This window comes from Eubalaena glacialis, chromosome 16, assembly GCF_028564815.1.
Source record: "Eubalaena glacialis isolate mEubGla1 chromosome 16, mEubGla1.1.hap2.+ XY, whole genome shotgun sequence".
In the NCBI taxonomy this organism is placed as follows: domain Eukaryota; kingdom Metazoa; phylum Chordata; class Mammalia; order Artiodactyla; family Balaenidae; genus Eubalaena; species Eubalaena glacialis.
The window spans coordinates 36,574,980-36,598,839 of NC_083731.1; the positions used below are offsets into that span (position 1 = coordinate 36,574,980).

A 23,860-nucleotide genomic window follows, 5' to 3' on the forward strand; every position below is an offset into this window, starting at 1 on the left:
GCACAGGTTCTGATTCTTTGCTGGATTCAACTCTATCTACCCTCTTGAAAAAACAATCCAGTGATGTCTGGGTAGTAGCTCTTTTTTTTTCTTGTCATAGATGACACGGAGCACTGGATTGCGTTCTAAACGGCTGCTGCAACCTTTGTGTTCCATTCTACATTCGGGTCCTGGGCCTCAAAAACTAACAGTACCTCCTCAAATAAAGAAAATCCCCTTGCCATTTCCTGTATTGTGAATCTCTTCCATTCTTCAGTTACTTCTTCTTCCTCTGTCTCTCTTCATCCCTTCTCTGGGCCTCCAATTCCTGGATCTTCTTATCAGTACCAGCTACATCACTGCTGCTTTTATGCTTGCTTCTGGACATCCTGGCCTTGAAATAAAGATACTGCACTACTGTACTCTATGCAGTACTGTGCAGCAAAGTATACAAAAGCACAACCACTTGTAGAGGATGCATGAACGTGAAAATGTACTCCAGACACGTGAACTAACTTATGTGACTGAACATGCTAATGCACGTTTGCATCTTTGAAAGTTTGCATCCTGAACGTTCATATATAGGAGACTTACTCTACAATTGTTTTCCAGTTTGTGGTTCGTCCACCTGGCATATATGGGATTTGATTTTATTGTGATTGCGCACCTCCTACCGTCTCATTTTGGCTTCTCATTTGTCTTTGGATGTAGGATATCTTTTTTGGTAGGTTCCAATGTTTCTTGTCAATGGTTGTTCAGCAGTTAGTTGTGATTATGGTGTTCTCGTAAGAAAGGGTGAGTGCATGTCCTTCTACTCCGCCATCTTAAGCTAATTCAAGACACTGTCTTTTCTCCATTGTATATTCTTGTCTCCTTTGTCATGGATTAGGTGACCATAGGTGTGTGGGTTTACCTCTAGACTTTCTATCCTGTTCCATTGATCTATATTTCTGTTTTTGTGTCAGTACCATAGTGTTATGATTACTGTAGCCTTGTAGTATAATCTGAAGTCAGGGAGCCTGATTCATCCAGCTCCATTTTTTTTTTTCTCAAGATTGCTTTTACTATTCAGGGTCTTTTGGATTTCCATACAAATTGTAAACTTTTTTGCACTAATTCTGTGAAAAAGGACATTGGTAATTTGATAGAGATTGCATTGAATCTGTAGATTTCTTTGGGTAGTATAGACATTTTTGTAAGACATACATATGGCCAAAAAGCAGATGAAAAGATGCTCAACATCACTAATTATTAGGGATATGCAAATCAAAGTACAATGAGGTATCACCTCACACCGGTCAGAATGGTCATCATCAAAAAATCTACAAACGATAAATGCTGGAGAAGGTGTGGAGAAAATGGAACCCTCCTACATTGTTGGTGGGAATGTAAATTGGCATAACCACTATAGAGAACTGTATGGAGGTTCCTTAAAAAATGAAAAATAGAACTATTACATGACCCAGCAATCCCACTCCTACGCATATACCCAGAGAAAACCATAATTCAAAAAGATACATGTGCCCCAATGTTCACTGCAACACTATTTACAATAGCCAGGACATGGAAGCAACCTAAATGTCCATCAACAGAGGAATGAATAAAGAAAATATGGTACATATATACAATGGAATATTACCCAGCCATAAAAAATCAACAAAATAATGCCATTTGCAGCAGCATCTATGAACCTCTATATTGTCATATTGGGTGAAGTAAGGCACACAAAGACAAATATCATATGATATCACTTATATGTGGAATCTAAAAATGGGTAGAAATGAACTTATTTACAAAACAGAAGTAGAGTCACAGATGTATAAAACAAACTTAAGGTTACCAGAGAATAAGAGGGGGAGGGATAAATTGGGAGATTGGGATTGACATATACATACTACTATATATAAAACAGATAACTAATTAGGACCTACAGTATAGCACAAGGAACTCTACTCAATACTCTGTAATGACCAATACATGAAAAGAATGTAAAAAAAGAGTGGATATATGTATATGGATAACTGATTCACTTTGTTGTACACCTGAAACAAACACAACATGGTAAATCAACTATATTCCAACAAAAATTTAAAAAAAAATACATAAGTGGGGGAAATTAACATGTTAGTAATATATGGTAGTGCTTTGGGAAAGGATTTCATGTTTATTTGAGAATCACCTGTGTACTTGCTGAGTGACACTTTATAGCTATTGCACTTCTCATTCATTGGGCTAAGAAATATTGATTATGAATATGGATTGTTAGATGTGATGATTTAAACAAAAACATGAAAGCTTATAGTCAGAAAATGAAAATAGTAATATCTGAAACTGATCTATACTGATAACAAAAAGGGAATTAGATAATAACATATTAAGCATATTTTGAGAGCCAAGATAGTACTCCAAAGAAAATTATACATTAAACAAACAAACAGAAACAATCTGGCAACTCAGAAGCCCAGGAGTACAGAGGAAGTGGGTAGGATGGCCTCATGCACAGACAGGATGGTAGAACTCCCAATCTGGGCAGATGGTCAGAGAATAAAATATCAAAACTGCAGACTTTTTAATTTCCACTACACAGCCATCTAAGTGAGCGCTTAAAATATTTACTCACCCAAGATGAAGCAACTTTGTAGTTAACTTCAATTCAACCTTGCTGTTTGAGAACATACTGTAGCAACATGTAAGTACTGTTGCTGCCAAATCTGTCTAATGAGAAGTTATATTCTCTTATACTTATCCCTTTTAATCTCCCCTCTATTTTCTTGATTGAAGTAGAGCAATAAAGGAAGAAAACAATCCAAAAGTCATTTACAGAAGCCACAGGATTATAACTCTCATCATAGTTTCATTCCTAAGTATCCATGGTGTATAAGACTTTGAAGTTCAAATACAAAAGACCTTAAAAAAAAAGGCAATCAAACTCAAATATGCAACACCAAGGTATGATTTGCATCCTAAGTGTCTTAAGATTCTTTCTGTATTCATAGAAATTACATATCAATCTTTTGTTTTAGCTTCTCAGCCACCAAGGCAAAGAAAAAAGCCTAAGAGTTATGCTATAAAAAAATAATAATAATATTTTCTCAACTTAAGCACAGTTTACTGATATTAACATTTGAGAGGAATATTTTTGAGTATTTGAATACTTGTAAGACACAATGATGTACTTCAGACATCCTCACTAATGTACCAAAAGTAGATATAATAATGAACTACAGAACTGTTTCTTCTGTTGGCTGATTCAAGTTCAAAAGATAATGTCCAAAAACATGTTATTAATAATTTCATGTATTAAACAATAGAATAATAAAATCCTTGGATCAAACTCCTTTGGGTTCAGTGTACATTTAATTTGAAGAGATTGCTATCTATGCTGAACTCAAGAGTACACGTTCCATGTAAAGGTGTTCTAAAATATTAAATTCTGTAGTGGCCAAATGAACGTATTTGTGATAGGTCTGATATACAGTCTGCCAAATTATGTTACCTAGAGTAGATGTTTGGATAACTTGTATAACTATGAGTTGATCCTTTTTAATTTTTTTGTTTTTCTCATAACCAAAATTTGCTTGAATATTGAGTGACAGACTGCTTTAGATTAAACTCTATAGTAAGTACTGGAAGTGGGAAAAAATTCTATGTAGTTGATCAGGGATGGAATTACAAACTATGATACACTGAAAATAAGGGGTGACATTCTATCCTTAAAATCAAGGAATTTAAACACCTGTGCATAGATGTGGGTCAAGGGAATACTCAGAAAAAGCCAAGATTTTTACTCAGCAAACAATTCCTTGTTCTTCCAAATGATGGATATGTAAGGATAGTAGATTTAAAACTATTTAAGTAAATGAGAACTATTGACATTTTTGGTTCTGGCCTGACTCCCAGTGGACTTTCCTAAAGAAAATGAGGTACAGATATAATGGGAAAATGATGGTCTTTGCTTTCACAACTACTTTCTTACTGAACCACAGATATTTCGTTAACTTTTCTGACAATGAGCCCAAGAACTCTGAGGTATGTTTAGTACTCAAAAAGCATAATCACTGCTTTTCTTGTGGCTAGAATGCATGTAAGACATTGTTTATTAATTAATAAGCTCTAAGATTATAGAATTTCCTAAGTATATATTATCATTGCTTTCTAAAATTGGTTTGCTATAATTTTCACATGACAACCAGGATTTCCCTACAGATGAGAGTGAGAGAGAAAAGAGAGAGACAGACAGAAAGAGAGAGAGGGAGGGTACCAGAGTGCCAGTAATGTGGTGCATATTAGATTAAGTAATAATTTGATAGCAGCAAAAGTCTAAATTACAGTAAAAATCAATTTCTTTTGGTAATTGTTAGAAAGATATGTAAATCTACTAAATTTAATAAAATGATGTAAACCAAAATTTCCTTAACTCTCCTGCCTTTTTTGAAGCACTGAAAAAACCTTAGGAATGTATTTATATAAATAAATTATTGAGGAAATAAATAAATTCCAAATCATTTATGTAATTAATCTGCTCTCAAGGAGATAGAGCATAACTCCCTGCTCCTTAAGTGTGGCTGTGCATAGGGCCTTCCTTCCAGAGACAATGGTATGGAAAAGTGGGTGAAAGAGTTATTTTATAGTCAGAAACCTGACAAAAAATACTTCTACCAAGTAATCAAAATTAACTTCAACAGTGAGGTCATGTTGATAATTTGCAACCTTGATATGATGTGATGAGACCAAAAGCCCTTATTCCCAGTGTAATCATAATTAGACAAATCCCAATTGAGGGGCAGTCTAGAAAATACTTAACTAATAATTTTAAAACTGTCAAAGTCATTAAAAACAAGAAAAGTCTGAGAAACTGTCACAGCCAAGGGTTACCTAAGGAGATATAATGACTAAATGAAATGTATTCTACATGGGATCTTGGAACAGAAAAAAGAATAATAGGTAAAAAAGTAAGGGTATATGAGTAAAGTTTGAACTTTGGTTAATAATAATATAACAATGTTGGTTCATTAATTTAACATGTGGATCATACATTGTTAACTAGGAAAAACAGGTGTGTGCTATATGAAAAATCTCTCGGCTACCTTTGCAGGTTTTCTGTAAATCTAAATATTTTATTTCAATCTTTTTATGTGCATATATATAAAACAGATGTGTATAAATAAATAATATTTTATAAAATTTGATCATATTACCTATGTTTTATCTTTTTTAATACAGTGTGAACATTTTTCCACTTGAGTCAATATTCTTTGAAAACATTCTTTTTTTTTCATGGAAAGGCATTTTATTTTAAATATAGCAGTGTGTACATGTCAATATAATATACCAATATTTTAATAGTGGTTATACTAGGTGGTGACATTATAGGTAATTTAATTTCTCTTTTATACCTGTACCTAGTACTAAGCTAAGTGCTAGGGATTTAGAATTGATCAAAACTCAGTACCTGCTCTCCAAGTGTTCATGGTAGGAAGCAGTGTAGTAAGATACAGGTTTTGAAGCTAGCTTTAGATTTGAGTTCTATGCTATCATTTGCCAGCTATTTAATTCTACAAGTGTCTCATTTTTTGTAAAATGGGGATTTTACACATTTAATATCATTTCAATAAACTCAATTACAACAAATAAATAAATAAAATATTTTTTTTAAAGTTTATTTTTTAAACCCCTACAAATTACTAAAATATCAGATTTTTACTTTGTTTTAATTCTAATGTATCATATTATTTCTCTTTATTTCCATTAAAGATAGAGATAGATAGGTAGGTAGGTAGATAGATAGATAGATAGATAGATAGATAGATAGATAGATAGAATATTTAATTTACTTTATGGATTTTATGGGCAGTTCTTGCACTTATCTGGTAAAATACATTATCTTTTCAATATAACTGATTTTATACATAAAATATGGTTATACAGCATAGTTGTTAACAGAATATAACTTATCTATTAAAATATGAACAGCACAGATTCATATTCTTCTATAATCTTTGTGATTTTCTTCCAATTATATTTTACATATTTTCATTCCAATATAGTGTAAATTTAACTATATTCTCTTGTAGGAAATCAGAGTTTGAGTTCACTGATACGTGTTTGGAATACTCAGTAGCTTTGGCATTTACTTAAGGTGAGACTGCAGATAATGTAGCACACATTAGAGGTACCATATTCAAAAGTCAGTCCCTTCTTATTCCCCCAGTTAACTCAAGGGAGAGTGACTCATTTCTATCAATGTAATTCGTGTAGGGTCAAAATCAGTTATTGGCATTTTACCCCACTGCTAATTATTGGGTTAAGGCATGGTCATGTCATAAAATTTTTTGCCAAGACAACATAAAGAAAGAGTTCTGGGGAACTTTTAGTAAAGATTTCTTCACTGATGCAACAGAAATATATCAATGCATTAAGGAATACTCTCTCTTCTGATGGGTGTTTTCCTATCTGAATTTGAAGCTTGAAACTATGGCAACCATGAGGAAACAGCAAGCCTCTTGAAGGGATGGCTGTTTCCTAAAGATGTGTTGAGCCCTTCAATTAATCAGTTCTGGGGACAACCAGCCTCATCCTCTGGACTTGTCAAGAAACATTATAAATATTTTCTTATTATTTAAGAAAAATTTCTCAGGGTTTTCTTTTACTATAGTCATAGCTCTTTAGTTATCTAAAATGTCATTGGATATTTTATAGCCAATTTTCAATGTCACCTAAAGTAAAAACATAGATTTTCCCTCTCAGTAAGCCTAAAGCCATTTGTGAACATTAATGCCTTGAAACTTAACTTTGAGTGGATGTGTAGAATTACTTTTTTTTCCATTAACAGTAGTCATATCTTTTTTTAGGTTTATTTTAAGTCAAATACTTAGCAGATTTTTGCCTTTTTACCATCTAAATCTGCCAGAGAAATAGCCAGGTTATAGATACAAAGAATATATCATGCATGAGGTAGCTCAATTTGTGTGTATTCAAGCTCAACACTAACTAATATTCCATTTGTGCCTTCTGGCTTTTACAAATGGATCCTTTCATTGGATATATTCCAAGTTGAAAAAAATAGCACAAACAATGCTCATATCCTCCAAATTCACATCCAAAATTACCACTAAGTAACTTTTAAAAATTAATCTATAGATAACCTGTGAAAATTTAGTTTTTCTCTCTCTCTTTTTTTTTTTTACAGGAAAGGATGGTGAGATGCCCTGCTGACATTTTACCTAAATTATTATAAAGTACAATATTAGATCCAGTATTTGAATTTGGACTGAATAATTATTTGTTCTTATATATCCTATAGCTTATTTCACTGCATAATATATATGAATCATAATATCTGTGAATCACTTTGGGAAGGTAAATATACTAATGTGCGTGCACACACACAGACACACACACACCATTTTACATGTTAGGTTTACACTTATAAGATTATTTTTAAAATACTTTGGTCAAGTATTTTAAATTGGTAATAGTATATATGAAGTTTCCATGACTATAATAATGTGTTCTGTACATTGTAAACTTAAGAAAAAATGTACACATAACCACAATTTCTCTAAATTATAATATTCTATCTTTGTGATTTGGTTAGTAAAATTTGAATTAAAGCCCTCAGAAAATATTTACAGGTACTAGTCAACTCAAATCATCTTTGTTAACATTTGAGTATTTTTTAAAAGCTTCATTGATGAATATTTGACATTCAATGAGCTATACATATATAAGGTATACAATTTGATGTTTTGACATGTGTATACATACATAAAATTATTACCATAGTCAGGATAATGAATATATCTGTAACCTCTTTTTATGATCCATCTTGTTGCCTCTCCTCAGCCCTAACCCATGCTCAGGTACTGATGATCTGATTTATGTCACTCACAATAGATAAGTTTGGATGTTTAAGAATTTTAATTAAATTGGATGGTAGAGTTACCTTCGTCTGATTTCTTACATTCAGCCTAATTTTACACTCAGCATAAGTAACCATGATGTTGCACATATCAATAGTTCTTTCTAATTTATTCCAATAAATGGATAGGCTACAATTTTTTCATCCATTCACTTGTTGATGAATGTCTGTGTTGTTTTCAGGGTTTGGGTCATTACAAAATAAATCTGCTATAAACATTCATGTAGAAGGATTTATATTGACACATTCTTTTATTTCTCTTGGGTAAATACTTAGGAGTGAAATGGCTGAGTCATTTGACAGATGAAATTGTAAAAATGTTTTCCAAAATGGTTATACCATTTCACATTTCCACCAGCTGTTCTAATGTATGTGTAGTGGTACATCATTGTGCTTTTCACCTTGCATTCTCCTAAATAGTGATATTGTTGAGAACTTTACATTCATGTATCTTCTTTTGTGGAATGTCTGCTTAGATCACTTGCCCATTAAAATGTTTTTATTATTGAGTTTGAGTGTTCTTTATGTATTCTGGATACAAGTACTTTATCAGATATATGATTTTGCACACATTTTTTTCCATTCATGGTTCATCTTTTTGTTCCTTTACTATTGTCACTTGTAGTGATTTTTATAAAGTCCAATTTAACATTTTTCTTGTGGATTATGCTTTTTGATGTTTTATCTAAGACATCATTAACTAACTTAAAGTCACAGGATTTCTCCCATGTTTTCTTAGAGAAGATAGGTAGTTTTAAGTTTTAAATTTAGGACTATGATCAATTTTGAGTAAATTTTATATATTTTGTGGGGTACAGATTAAAACACAAGTTTTTGTACATGCCTATCTGCTTGTACCAGTTATTCAAAGACTATCCTTTCTCAGTTGAATTTTTTTTGAGCCTTTGAAAAACTTTCTAGAATCTATTATTTTCCATTGATCTATTGTCTATATTTAGACCAATAGCAATCAATTTTAATTACCATATCTTTGTAAAAAGTCTTAAAATCTGGTAGTGACATTACTCCCACTTTGTTCTTTCTCAAAATTGTTTTGGTTATTCTAGGTCATTGCATTTACATAGGAACTTTAGAATCAGTTTTGCAATTTCTACAAAAAGTCTGCTGGGATTTTAAATATGATTATAATAAATCTATAGATTAATTTGGGGTCAGTTGAAATCTTAACAATGTTGTATCTTCCAGCCCATGGGCACAGTATATCTCAAACATCACCCACCACCCCAACTATTCTAATTAGAATGCTGTGTTGAGACATCCCCAAGACTAACCTTCCAGGTTGGATGATTCATGAGAGGGTGGCTCACAAGTCTCAGCATACAGACAAACCAATTGCTCTGATTTGTTATATCAAAAGGGTTCAAAGCATAATGAGGAAAGGGAAATGGTACACAGGGCATAGTCCTTGGGAAACCAGGAGCAAACTTCCAAGTTCAGCATTCCAAGTGGAATAGCACAGGAGGCATTTAATTTCCTTTGCAAAGAGTTGTGACCAAACCAGTGAGTTGCTGCCAACAGGGAGATTGATTAGAGACTTGGAGGTCCAGGATTTTGTTGAGGGCTAATCACATAGGCAGCCTCTGCTTAGTATATACCAAAATTCAAGACTCCCAGAAGGAAAGCAGTTGTTAAGCATAAACCATAATGCTTACACAAACAGTTTAGGCACAGTGAGCCTTTTATATTACTTAATGGTGGGAACCCTCTTGAAATCTAAGTTTGCAGACACTAGTCAAGGGCAAATCTTGCAAGCAGGCCTTTTCAAGGAGAACAGTTCAGGCCTGCTGTGTTAATTCTTTTCTGCACAGATGCAATTGAGAACAACTAATCAATTAAAATTAAAGAAAATCACTCTCCCACTGTTCTGAAATCACAACAAAAATGGAATCTATAAAAACCATGCCATCTGAAACCACATCCTTTTTTAACTGATTTTCATATGATCTATGCTAAAAAGCATACAAATATCTTCTTGATAATCTTACTGAAAACTTTTAGGTAAAATTCCTCCAAAGGTCTTAAATCATGACATTTAAAAAATATATATATATGTATATATGTATATAATTGTTATGCTTATAATCAATTGTAAATAATAACAGATTTTATAGTATTCATGTTAGCTCCTCTATATTTTATATTTTTTATTTTTATAAGTGTAGGTATACATTTTGTAAATCAGCTAAAGTCTATATAAAATATAGGTTTCCATAATTTGTAGAATATTTTATTTTGATGTTTACTATAATATTCATAAACTTTAACATATATATCTATAATTGCACTAATATAATTACTCTTAAAATCATTTAAACTGGTATGAATCCTTCAACTGCAGATGAAGATTTTGTTTGACATTACTATTGAATGACAAAGTTATTGATAATGTGAAATATAAACACCTCAGATAATTTTATTACTATTGGCAAATGTCTCCTCTGTCAAATTGATCATGATACTCAATGTTCTACGAGTTGATAATATCTGAACAGGGTCCTTGTGCATTTTTTAGAATCTTGAAAGTTTAATAACTTTTATTATTGATAGTGTCTCTCTTTTATACAAAACTAAACTTTAGATAGCTAATTTAATTGGAAATTAATATGTAATAAAAAGAGTTTTAATTTCCTTTCAAATTATTGCATCCACTTTACCTTTCTTTTTTCTTCATCAAATCCCTGTGATACTTGGAAATATGCATTAGATTCATTTGCTCTCTTATTCTTTCATTGAAACTCACAAATAAAACATAATGCTCTTCATCTGTTAAACATGTTAAGTTATGGGTGAAATGTCATGTTTGAAAGCAAAGTTATCCCTCACCCAACAGATTACTTATTAAGTATAAAGGGAAGAGTTTCTTTAAAATGAAGATATCTGGCAGACAGTATTTTAAACAAGGTACCAAATTTAACACCATCAACAGTGATATACTGACATTATGGACCTCTCTCTATATAAGCACTGAAAAGGGTACAACATCACCTGTACAGTCTTCCTGCCAAAAAGTTTTCAGTTAAATCTAATCATGGGGAAAAAATATGACTAACCCAAATTGAGGAATTCTACAAAGCATCTGGTCTGAACTCTTCAGTAACGTAAATGTGAATGACAAAATAGTTGGGAAACTGTTCTAGATTAAAGAAAACTAAAGGGACATAACAAGTAAATGTAATGTGTGAGACAATTAGAGTCTGAATTTAAAAATAAAATCTTTAAAGCATCTTATTTGAGCATTTGGGGAAATTTGCATTATAGCAAATACTGTTGTATCAATTTCGTGAGTGTAAAGAATTACATTCATGAGTGGCTATGTAGGAGAAAGCTCTGTTCTTAGAGACACACACTGAAGTATTCAGGGGTGAAATACATGTTGATTAGAAGTACCATGAAATAATTCAGCAACTACAGCATAAACACACACACACATAGATAAATATAGCAAAATGTTAACACTTGGTGAAGTTAAGTGAAAGGTTTTTAAGTGCTTATTGTATAATTCTTGCAAATTATTGTAAGTTTTAAAAAATCCAGAACAAAAACTTTGGTGTGGGAAAAAATAAAGGCATTCTGTTTATGAGAGTTTTCTTAATAAATATTCTGTCCTTGAAAGTTGAATTTTTGAAAGTAGACAACTTCTCTTACATGTCATAAAAATAAATGCTAATGATGGAAAAAAGGAGAAATCTAAGACAAAATTACAGTAGCATCACAAAGTTAGAAAATATATTTCAGCTGGCAAGAATACCCTTCTAAATTAGATGACAACATATTAATAATAAAGGTTAATCAATTATTTTTCTCTATGATTTTACACTTGAGTTTCAAACTTAGACACTTGGGACTGCATTCAAGTACATACACAAGTATAAACTTGAGTTTATTTTGGGAGTGTTATTAGTTTAAACATTGCATATTGCTGTTTGAAGCTCATAGTTCTGGGCATGGATTCAGAGCTCAGGCTCCTTGCTCCCCATGTAGCCTCCCTCTATCCACTAGGATTTTTATGCTGTCTTCAGTTAGCTGGTAGAAGAGCAAGAGTAGGGATGAAGCACACTCACATTATAAATGTCTCAGTGTGGTAGCAACACACATCCACTGACATGTGTCATGGCGGTATGTGGCCTGACCCTGTGTTCAGGAAAAATGAGTGGAGATATTTCTAGTGAAGGGTAGCCATCTGTGTAACAAAAACTAAGACACAATAAACCATTTCTGAGAATGTATGACCTCACCCAATAGTAATAGAAAATCTGAATGGAGCTACACCTATTAAAGATGTGTTGAATTGCTAAATGAAATATAATCTAAATAGTTCAGCCCAGAAGTTTTCACAGATGAGATTTATAAACAGTCCAGGAATAGCTCCATTATTTAATAAGTTATTCCAATAGTTAGAAAAAAGGGGAAATGCTAAAGAGCTTAATTTTGGAAGTTAACTGACCAAAAAGAAAGAAAAATTATAGGAAACTATAATCATAGGCACAGTGAGTTAAATACAATATTAGCAATATACAACACAGGTATTTATAGATACATATACATATGTTCATTATCCATACATAGGTATTTCATATTCTTACACACATATATTGTCAGAAGATGTTAGTGCACCTTGCTCTCCTAAGCTTGTAGACGTGTGTTGTGAAATATTTCTATTTTTTTTTTCCTAATCCACAATCAAAGGAACAACCATAATTCCTGTTCAATAGGATACAGATATTTTAGTTGAAGCTGCATTTGTGTGTACTACATGATTTTGAACATTACACAAACTAAGAAATGCAAGATGTTGAAAACAATTGCTGGCTTTTCATGAGTTATATTTATTTGGATTATCAATTTAGGTTCAGATCATTTCTAGAAGATTGGACTAATGTTTTGAGTAATAGAATGGTACATGTTATTTCATTTTTTGAACAGTTTCATAATTATTTTCACTTAATGTTTAGGTTGCTTGGAATTAAAGGAAGAAACCATTGAAAACCTTCTTGCTGCAGCTTCCCTTCTTCAGCTTCCTCAAGTAGTAGAAGTGTGCTGCCATTTCCTCATGAAGCTCTTGCATCCATCTAACTGTTTAGGAATCCGAGCATTTGCAGATGCTCAAGGATGCATTGAATTAATGAAGGTGGCCCACAGCTACACAATGGTAAGGAAATTAATTTTTAAATAAAAGAGACATAGCTGTATTATCAGAGGTTAAAATAATTACTGTTGTTGTGTTGAACAACTTTTTAAAGTTTAAAATTAGTTTTGCATCTTTGGCACATTTTTATCATGGGACACAATGTACCATATAATATTTAATAATCTCAAAGTAAAAAAAGACATCACACAATAGACTTTATTATTGCTTTATGGTTTTATTTACATTTTATAGGCAATATAGATATAGATATTGACTACTCAGGATTTTAAATAGTGCTTAAAAGATTTTTTTTGTAATTGCTCCTGGCATATCTATCTTTTTGCATCCACTTCCACAGCTGCCCTATTTTTTTCCTTTTCTTTCTAGTTAAGAGCTAGAAGTTTATGCCACAAAAGTTTTTCTTTTGAATTTTTCTAACAATGTCTCTACCATGGACTGAGTTCTATCAACCAAAATTCAATGTTGAAGTCCTACTTCAAATGTGATATTATTTGGAGATGGGGACTTTGGAGGTAACTAGGTTTAGGTGAGGTCATCATGGTTGGCCCCTCATGATGAGATTAGTGGTCTTATATGAAGAGACACTGGAGAGTTTGCTTCCTTTCTTCCGCTACCATGTGAGGACACAGTGAGAAGATAGCCACCTGCCAGTTAAGAATAGAGCCTTCACCAGGGAACCCAATCAGCCTATACCTTAAATGTTGTACTTCTCAGCCTTCAGCACTATGAGAAATAAACTCCTGTTGTCTAAGCCACCCAGTCTATGGTATTTTGTTATGGCAGCCCCAGCTATTTAATACACTTTTTATCATAGCATGATATGTTAGGTATGGATTTGCCTGTATGATTTGTGGAGAAAAAAAATCATATTTATACTGTATATTTAAAGTATTTATTGTTATAGTGACTACTGGATTTCAGAACTCCTGGGAACTACTATACTAAGGGAAAATATTTAGATACATAGATCAACTGATCTTTTTTTTTTTTTATTTGACTTTCTGTACCATTTTCATAAAGAGTTTAAACTGACTGAATATCAGTCAGTAAATAGTCCTAAAATACTATAAGCCTATTTGATATTTTTCTCTTTAATTTTTTGCTATATATACATATATAGGTATTTTAACAGCTTTATAAGAGATACTAAAAATCATTTGAATTTTAGACTTTAAGTATGTGTACTTCGTAGTGCGTTTCTCTTAATGTTATCTCCATTCTAGAATTGAATAATCAGTTACAACAATTTCACACCCATCATTTCATATCCTAGAAATAATCATTCTAAAAGCACTTAATACAGTACCTGGAATATAGCAATCTCTATATAAAATGTTAGCCATTTTTGCTATGGTTATTATTATTAACATTATTAATGATTTGATTTTTATTATTGAAACAATCAATTGTAAAGTACAGAACTTTCTCTTTTCACCTCAAGGGAAGAATTTATATGAAATAAATCTCATTAAGCTTTATAGTTGCTATTTATTTAAAAGTTCTTATTTTGAGCTTTAACACCTTTTCAAATTACTAACGACAGTCAGCCATTTAAAAGTCTTCTCATTGTTATTCTTAGACAGAATCTCAATATTATTTTAATTTTCTTCCTTAATCTGTTAAGCAGATTAGTAAATTAAATGAAAATGTAGAAATAAAAGGAAGGAGAGACATGCTTTGTAATTCTATTTTCAAATTCTTTTTTCAAAATATTTCATGACAGGGCACAGTACTACTATTGAAATTATATGAACCGTATAAAATCAATGTAAACACATACTTCATCAACCAAAATATCAAAGTCTAACTGCAGTCATTTAATTATGCAGATTTCATTGCTCTTAGGAGTTCCTGGCTTAGCTAAGCCAAAGAACAATATGCCTCCATATCCAGAGGGATAATGGTCCCTTCTGGTCTAGTTTGAAGTTATTAATTTAGTAATAAAAATGTTTTTCTTGCAGCTGCTTGGACTGATCTGCAATTTATCACACAATAGTAACAATATATTTTTAAACACATTAAAATTTATACTCTATAGTAAAATATATGTAAAACAGAAATATAGAAGGGTTCTAGCTGACATTCAACATTCTAAATAACTATTTTAACTTATTTTTGAGACTATGAATTGATCATGTGTTGTGTCATGTCTGTTGAAATTAAAAAGATTTCAAATTCTTTTGGAAACATGAAGCTCTAGTGTTCTCCCAATGCTCCTGGGTTACTATTTTAATGAAGAAAATTTACTGACCAGTTGTCTTCCTAGATCGTTATTTTCTCTCAGTTCTAACACTTTACAATGAGTGTTTGTATCTGGTATTATAATTTCTCACCATATATTTGCTTCTGATCCGTGTTTAATCCTGCATATCTCCTCATCTAATCTACTCAATCTGTGCTTTGAGAACAAACTTATTATGTTATTTTTTCTTCTTCTTAACTACTTCAATAACAAATCATCTCAGATTTTCTACTACCTCTTGTACTGAATTAATTTATTTATTGGGTCTAAATATGTGTTCTTTGCTTATTTTATAAGTAACATTATTTTCTAATTTTCAATTTCCTTGTCAAAATGTTTTAGATATGAACTTGATCTTCAACATACAGATCTTAACTTGCTGTCTGTATGTCTTTGCTTTTTATATGCTTTGCTATGTTTCCTTTGGAAATTTCACTTATTTATTTGGCTTCAGCTATTGATTTTGTGTGATGATTCCAAAATCGATTCAGGGAAGGTGACCCTGCTTGGCAGTTGTTCATGTGCAAAATACTGGAAAAGTTTGATTGCAAGCTCAATATTAAGCAGAAGTGTGAAATATATTCTAAAACATTAATTTAAATTTTGGCTGTGTGAATATACAGATAGCAACAAAATAATTGAAGGAAATAGTTCTCTATTAGTCAGAGTTCATTATGAGACCTGTTCTTAGTTCTGGACATCACATTTTAAAAACATTAGAGAGTGACAAACAGAAATAGATGAGAATAACAAGAATAATAAACATTTTATAACCATGTCATATGAAGAAAAGTTGAAAAAAAATTTGTTTCATGTGGCTGAATAATATCAGGGCATGAAAATAGGTATCTTCATGTATTTGATAGAATGAGCTTTCATTTAAAACAGTAGTGTTTAAGTGTTTTTTCATTCTGTTTTTCATTTTAGTAGTACAAACTTCTACTTCAGTCTTCTGATTGTTCTTTCTATGCTGGTTTATCTATTTCTACTGATCATCAGCCTTACTTCCTTCCAAGGTCAGCTTTACCTTTAGAGGAGACTGCTGGATCTTCATTTTTTAAGAAATCCTCTCTCCATACAGTTCTAGGTTAGAGTTTGCCATAAGAGGCACTCAAGTAAGGTATAGAAGGTGGAAGAGAAAAAGCCATTATATCTCCACACGCAGATTCAGGCAGATATGTGGACAATGGAAAATTGAAGTAACTTCTAAGTGAGCCCTTAAAAGCAATTGGCTTCACTGCTGTAGACTGAGACAGTTGATGGGAGACTTCTGGAGGTTCTTGAGGAACTCAGTCCCTTTGCATAGTACTTTTCAGAACGTTTCACATTGAACAGAAGGTTGAGATCATTAACAGAAAGTTCCCTGACCTTCACTTCCACGGCCCTTTCAAAGACCATTTAGGTCTCAAATTTCCTATCCAAAATCTGTCTTACATAGAACACAGAGTGGCTTGCTTTCTTAATTCAACAATGTCTTAAACACATACCCTCAAATAGCAGGTTTAAACTCCATATTTTGATAGGCATGGTTCTGCACACCTAACTTCTGAACAACTACCTGGGCATTTTTTCTAAAAATACATTGAATTAATTTCACCTCTTCTAAATATGTGCTGTAAATTCCCTTTACTTGTACATTACTCACAATAGTTCACTTGTCTGGAATCTCTGGTATCTAATTCTGAATAACCCCTCAGTTTCCAGGTAAGTTCATCCATGCCTAAGAAATATTTTAAAACTTTTCATGGCATTCTCTCCTTCATTTAAATTCTTAGTATTCCTTTCCTTAGGATTATATGATGTCACCATAAATTTTCTTATGCAATTAATTATCTTTTATGTCTTTATGGCTGGTCTTCACAACTATATTGCAACTTTTGTGACAGAGAACAATTCTTTCCACTGAGATTCGTTTTGTCCCAACAAATTTTCAGCACCTGTTAATTATCAGCACCTATCAGAAATTAATATATTAATTAATTTCTTCAGTTCTCATAGATATTTAGAATTGTGATTCTCAGTACTCCTGAATTCAGTCATTCAACAAGACTACTCATGATTTTTTTCTAAATTTCTTTCCAATCATATTTCCTATCATTGTTTTCCCTGTTCACATAATTCCAGCCACACTGATCTTCTTGCTGTTTTTTGACTACAACAAGCATAATATCACCAGATGACCTTTGTGCTGTTCTTTCTTCCTTGTGCCAGAAACACTCTTCTACCAAATATTTATATCCTTTCTCTGCCTCATTTAGGTTTCTGCTCAAATTTCACTTCCACAGAGATCTCTTATCTGAATATTCTGCTGAAGGTGACCTGGCCTTCAAAACTCTCTATTTCGTCACACTGTTTTATATCCTGTAGAGTACTTTAATTTCTACCTTTATACCATATATTTGTTGTTAAATGTTGTTATTGCCTACTTCCACCATTAATGTGGTAGCATTTGTTTAACTTTCTATAACCTGGAAACCTAGATAGATGTCTGTACATAGCATTCATTGTTGAAGGGGGTAGTGATTGCTGACTACTATGTACCAGGAGCTGTAGAAGGTGGCCTGGGGATACAATGGTGACCAAAATAGGCATATGTTGCCCTTAGAGTCAAGATGAATATGTTGGAGCAAAGAAATTATAACCATGAATGATAATTATATGTATGGTAAATACTACAAGGGAAAATTATAGGATGCTACAGGAGAGTGAAACAGGGAAAGCCTCTTTAAATATGTGACGCAAAAACTGAGTTGTAAAGGATGAAGCAGATATTAGTCAAGTGAAGAGTTAAAGAATATTCATGACATAGGTAAGTGCCAATGATCTGAGGTGGGAAGCTGCTTTGTTCTGTTTAAGGAAATTCAAGTGTGATGGGATGGTGGGAAAGGCAAAGAAGAGGTGTAGACAATGAGCTTGAGATTTTGGCGGAACAAAATTTTGCAGGGTTAAGGAGACTTTTTTAAAGATTTGGGTTTTTATTTTAAAATAATGATATAACATTGAAAGTTTTTGAGCAAGTTAAGAGCCAAGATTTAATTTTAAGACTAATCACCAGATTGGCATTAGAAGAAGTCAAAAAGTAAGAATAAGGTTACTACTTCATTAGAGGTCTACATGGATATTTACACACACATACTGGGTGAGTGAGAAAGAAAAAGAGAAAATGAGGTAACTTTAGCTTCTGCCATTTTGTTTGATGGCAATTCTTACCACTACTGGTGCTGGTGATGCACGAGGTAAGTATATAGTGTATATCAGGCATTGCTCTACATGTTAAACAAACTTTTGAAATTTAATCCTATCACAACTCCTGCAAGGTATGTTATATCCATTCTAAAAATGGTAAAGCTAAGGTTTAGGAAATTAAATAATCTACTCAGGAATAATAGATTGAACATGCTAGAATGGGGATTTAAGCCTGGCACTATCTTACCACAAATTTCAAGCTCTATCTAATATGCTAATAAATTTACATTTTACCCAGTATATCAAATTGGATTTCTGATATCCAGAATATTTCAAAACATGGATTACTTGAGACAAATGGACACTATAAACCTGAAACATAGATGAGACCAAAGAATTCCATGAAGATTTTGCTCCTCAGTTTTTTCATTCTCCTGTTCACTTCACCCTCACTTTCTGCTCAGTGCTACCAGCATGGCTTGGAACATTCCACAGTGTTTGTGCTAGAGGCAGAAGCAGTGGTAATAAGACTAATTAGAGTCTGCTATGTTCAATCAGTAGCTTTGAAAAGTAGACATTTCTGAGCTGGAGAATAAAGCCTTCCAGACTCAGGATAAGAGCAGTGACCCTTCCAGAGTCCGGACTCTAAAAACTCCTGTACATGGTTTACTTGTCCTTCATAGACATTAAAGCAATGCCAGAGAAAACGAACAAACTTTATTTATGTGGTTTCTGTTTATGGTTTTGAAATACCTGACATTTCTCATGGTTTCTAGCCAGCAGCATGGTTTTTAAAAAATCTTTACCAATAACCCTTCTAATAAGCCATAAATTAGAGTTTGCTTTGGTAGAACAAATGGAATTTAAATGTCTTTGCTTTTCTACATCGTCAAAATAAAGTTCACTTCATCCATATTTTGCTCAGGACTACTATGTGATATATTAGTACTAAAATTTGCTTTGAATATTCTTTTTTTCCTTTCATTCATTACTTTGTGTTAGTCCTTTGAGTATCTCATATACATACATGGTGTGAGTAATGATTTTAAGTCAGTATATAAATGTCAAATTGAAAATTAGCCAAATTTGATTTTCAGACTTTCTTTGTAAATTGATAAGAAGTGAAGGTTCCAGTTGAGTACAATGAGTGGCTCGGAGGACAACTACCACCAATTCTTAATCCTCACAAGCAGTAAGGAAGTATGTGGAGGCCTGCATAGAAAGGAATTTCCTCTTGTCCTGTTTTTGTGTATGATTTTCTTTACTTGTTTTGTCCCTAAATTAGACTGACAACTCTTCAAAGGCAGTTTTCATTTGTGTTCTAACTCACAGTTATTGGTAAAATTCTAGTCTATTGTCTAAGATTGGAAGTTGATTTGAGTGGAGGAGTTTTTAAAAATTGCCTTTAAATTGTTTAGTGTTGTACACAAAGAGGATATTCAGATTACACCAGATAAACCGATAGAGATGTATAATAAATAGTGATATTATAACAAGTAATTTTTCACTCATGTAATTGCAGTTTGACTGCATAGAACTTTGTAATTATTAGGATTCTAGAAAATAAGCACAATGAAATGTACATTTATGACAGTTTTGAAGACTAATTAAGCATAATCACAGAGGATCCAATGAAAATTATAAGCTTTTTAAGGGATCATTTTAGGCACAGTCCATTTCTTCTATCCAGATGCTCTTCAAATATGTTTCCATTTTAGGCTTTCATATTCAAATCACAGACAGTCTATTTTAAGAAATGCATCCTTCTGCTTTGTTGTTGTTAATGGTGAAGAAGATAATATTCTTCTACTTGAAAAACATTCCATTTGTTGTAAGAATTCTTTCATTTTCATACTCTAATTTTATTTTCATTTCTTCTACTGAGCTACTTCTAAAACACAAAGATTCAGCACACAGCTGTATTATAAAGTCACACCACACACACACACGTGCACAAAATCTACTATTAAAATTATTAAAAAGTATTAGGTATTTTTTATTTTAGCAGATTTAAATTTTTATAGAGTTGCTATATGTCTTGAATTGATTCTGCAGCAACACTATAACTAACACAATTCCAAGAAGGAACAATAGTGTTAAAAAATATCCTATAAACCCACATCTAAAGGATTTTCATAGTAACTCATAAGTAGTTCCTTCGTGTTTATTTCAATCATTTAATGTATAGAATTTCCTTCTGTGATAAATAGTATTTCTACTTCGCCACCAGGGAAGTCTCAATATTTCTACTTTATTAAAATAGTTCAAAAAGGGCTTCCTAGGTGATGTCGGAAGAAGGAAAAGCCAGAAATTTTTGGCTACAGTGCCCTTTCATTTTGCAAAGCACAGTTCTTCAACAATGAAATCAATAATTTGCTTTTGCTCTGATTTTTTAAACGCCTGTGAAAAAGTCTGATTTTGTATGTATATGAAGTGTCACTTTATTACACAAATTTGCACATGATGAACTAATATTATAAAGTATTTATACTTACTTTCTGAGGTAATGAATCACATAACATGAAACTCATTTTTTTTTTATGCTTCCCTTTTCGATTTTTCTCTCTGTGTCATTTCTGTTAAGGACTATACTTGTGCTTAAAGATCTTTAATAGTATTTTTTTAAAAGAGGAATAAAAGGAGGAGGGATCAATTATAGTTCACAAGAAATATGCTAAATCAATCCTTGCCTGAGGGGAAGCCCAGTTCGCCCTTTGTACACAGAGCTGTATAGAGATGCAGCAGATCATTTCCTTAAAAAAATACTTTCAGAAACGTATTGTACAACTAAACACAATTCAAGGGGAAAATAACTTCTAATAGAGTATCAGATGTTCCTCCCAGACCCCAAGTTACTCTAATGTATTAAATTTTCTGCACAGAGCTAGACTGCATGTTCCGTAAGTTCCACAAACTTCATCTGACTTGTTCACTGCTGTACTCTTAGTTCTTAGGATAACACCTTACTCATTGTAGACACATGATAAATGATGTTTGAAAGAAAGAGTAAATGAATAGTTTTACATATTAATAATTTGAAATACTATTAAAAGTTTACCAACTTAAATGAAAGTTTTTGAATATTAATAATTTAAAGTGATGTATATTATCTCTATTCTGTGATAATTAAAAATATTTATATGGTGCCTAAATTTACTTTTCATAACTCTTGATTAAAATGTATGTACAAATAAATAAATACATACAGGATGTACCATGATCTTTAGAGTTCATTAGCTTTTTTTATCAGCTATTTCAAAACTGTTTAACAGGTAACATTATTCCACCTACTGTGTATGTATATTTTTAAATTAAGTTTTCACTGGACCTATTTCATATTCAAGGTCTATATTTAATATTTTTTAGTACTTCTAATAAAAACTATTCATATTTAAATTTAGTTTTCACTGAAGGTCACTATGCTATCCAGGAATAAATATAAAACCTGGTGGTTTAACAGAAAGGGCACATACTACAAAGAATTAATAGTGGGCCAAATGTATCCTATTGTATATGATTGCAGATTATATAAAATAACACATCATCATTAAAAATTGCTAGATAATAGCACATTATTGACCGGAGATGTATTAATACTTCTTTTGTTACCCAAACGTTATTGACCTGAGACGTATCAATACGTTTTTAGAGAGTGACACAATTAACATCACCTTGTGAAGTTGTTAGAGCTTAAAATTGATCAAGGGTCCATTATAAAACTTATGATTGTCATTATCATTCACATTTTGCTTCGTTAGGTTTTTGTTCCAATCTTGTGTGTATTATAAACGTAAGATTTTCAAAAATGATGCGCTGTGAAATTTTGAGTGAAGAAGAACTTTTCAGTGAATTTTATGCAGATACTCTCTCTGATTGTCCGAGCAACATATATACTAGTGTCTCAGAAGATGATAGTTCTTCAGAATATAGTTCTGATTCAGACGATGTTAATATTAGACCAACAAAAAGACAAAAAACCTTAGTGATTGATTCTGATAAGGAAAGTGAAAATGAAACTCAAGGTGCTGGAGAATGTTCCTTTGCTACTATAGAAGAGTGGATTCAAGACAACATTTCACAAAAATTAGAAGACTGTACAGGTGTGTCAGGTGTAACTATTGAATGTAATAACCCGCAAAGTGTTAGTAAAATAACAGAATTAATTTTTTTGGCTGGCCAAAATAAAAATCACCAGCCACAGGCGTTAGTTTCTGGAAAAATCCCCTGGTCAATAATGATATAGTAAGCAGAAATTGGCAAAGGTTTGATAAACGAAATTCAGATCCTGATCTAAGTAAATTCAATAAATGTTATACTTAGGTGGTGGGCTTTATTCCAATAAGTATTTATAAATATTCTTATTGTATTTTTTTATATAAGACAATCTTTACTTGATTGTCTTATATAAATCAAGTTTTAGTTTTGTTAGAGTTATATAATTTATAATTAGTAAAAGACTTTCTGGAAAACAATGAAGATTAAACATTTTTTAAACAAAATGGACTATTTCATCAATACTAAATCTAAGTAGATTTATTTAAGACTGATATTATTCAAGCCAGATATATTACTCTAAGCATTTGTTAAAGAGAGTTTTCATTTTAATTTGTTCTACAGTTAAAGGAACATGAAGAGATTTGCAAATATATGGATAGAGATGGAATTCAGTTTCTTCTCCAGTTCTATTTGAAAGGAGAATAACCTAATTATCAATTTATGAAATAGTGTTTCTATTTTTACTTCTGGTATATGGATAAGAATAAATAAAGATAACTAAATGATGAAGAGACAGGATAACAGAAAATGTAGAAAAAGTACATACTTTTCAAAAAAATGTATTGCAGTTGAACTGGAAGAAAATTGATGAAGTTAAAATTAGAGTTTATTATATGTAATCACTGATTAAGACATATATGCATACATTTACGTATACAAGTAGACATCTTTATCAGCATTGACTGCATATATTAATCAGAAGAAAGACTGTATTTTAAGTAGTAAACTCTGTAATAACCCTAGTTTACGTGGTTTCAAACATTGACATTTTCCACGTATGTATACTTGTATTAGTTCATCATTATCATATTAACTTTTATATCTTAAAAATTTACAAAGTTGACACAGAACTAGAAAAAGCATAAAGAAAATATAGAAAACATTTAGGATATCACCTTCATTAGTTAGGTTTGCCTTGTCGTATGTGCTAACAGATGTCATTTGAGGATGCAATAATGTACTTTCTTTTTCTTTGGACTAAGAATATGGCAAGTTGTATATTCTTAGCTTTTCAGAAAGATTATAGCAAAATATGTCATTAAATATTAAAAATTTGAAAATCGCAAGTATTGTCAAAGACTCTAAA

At 31.9% G+C, this 23,860-nt stretch overlaps 1 protein-coding gene across 2 annotated transcripts in view; it reads left to right on the forward strand.

Moving 5' to 3' along the window:
- KLHL1 (kelch like family member 1) overlaps positions 1 to 23,860 on the forward strand; it is a 411,623-nt gene that overhangs the window by 184,855 nt on the left and 202,908 nt on the right. For both annotated transcript variants that reach the window (XM_061170762.1, XM_061170763.1), the window contains one exon: positions 12,874 to 13,070. In XM_061170762.1, the coding sequence (XP_061026745.1) occupies positions 12,874 to 13,070 (197 nt within the window). The remainder of the gene's footprint in view (positions 1 to 12,873; positions 13,071 to 23,860) is intronic.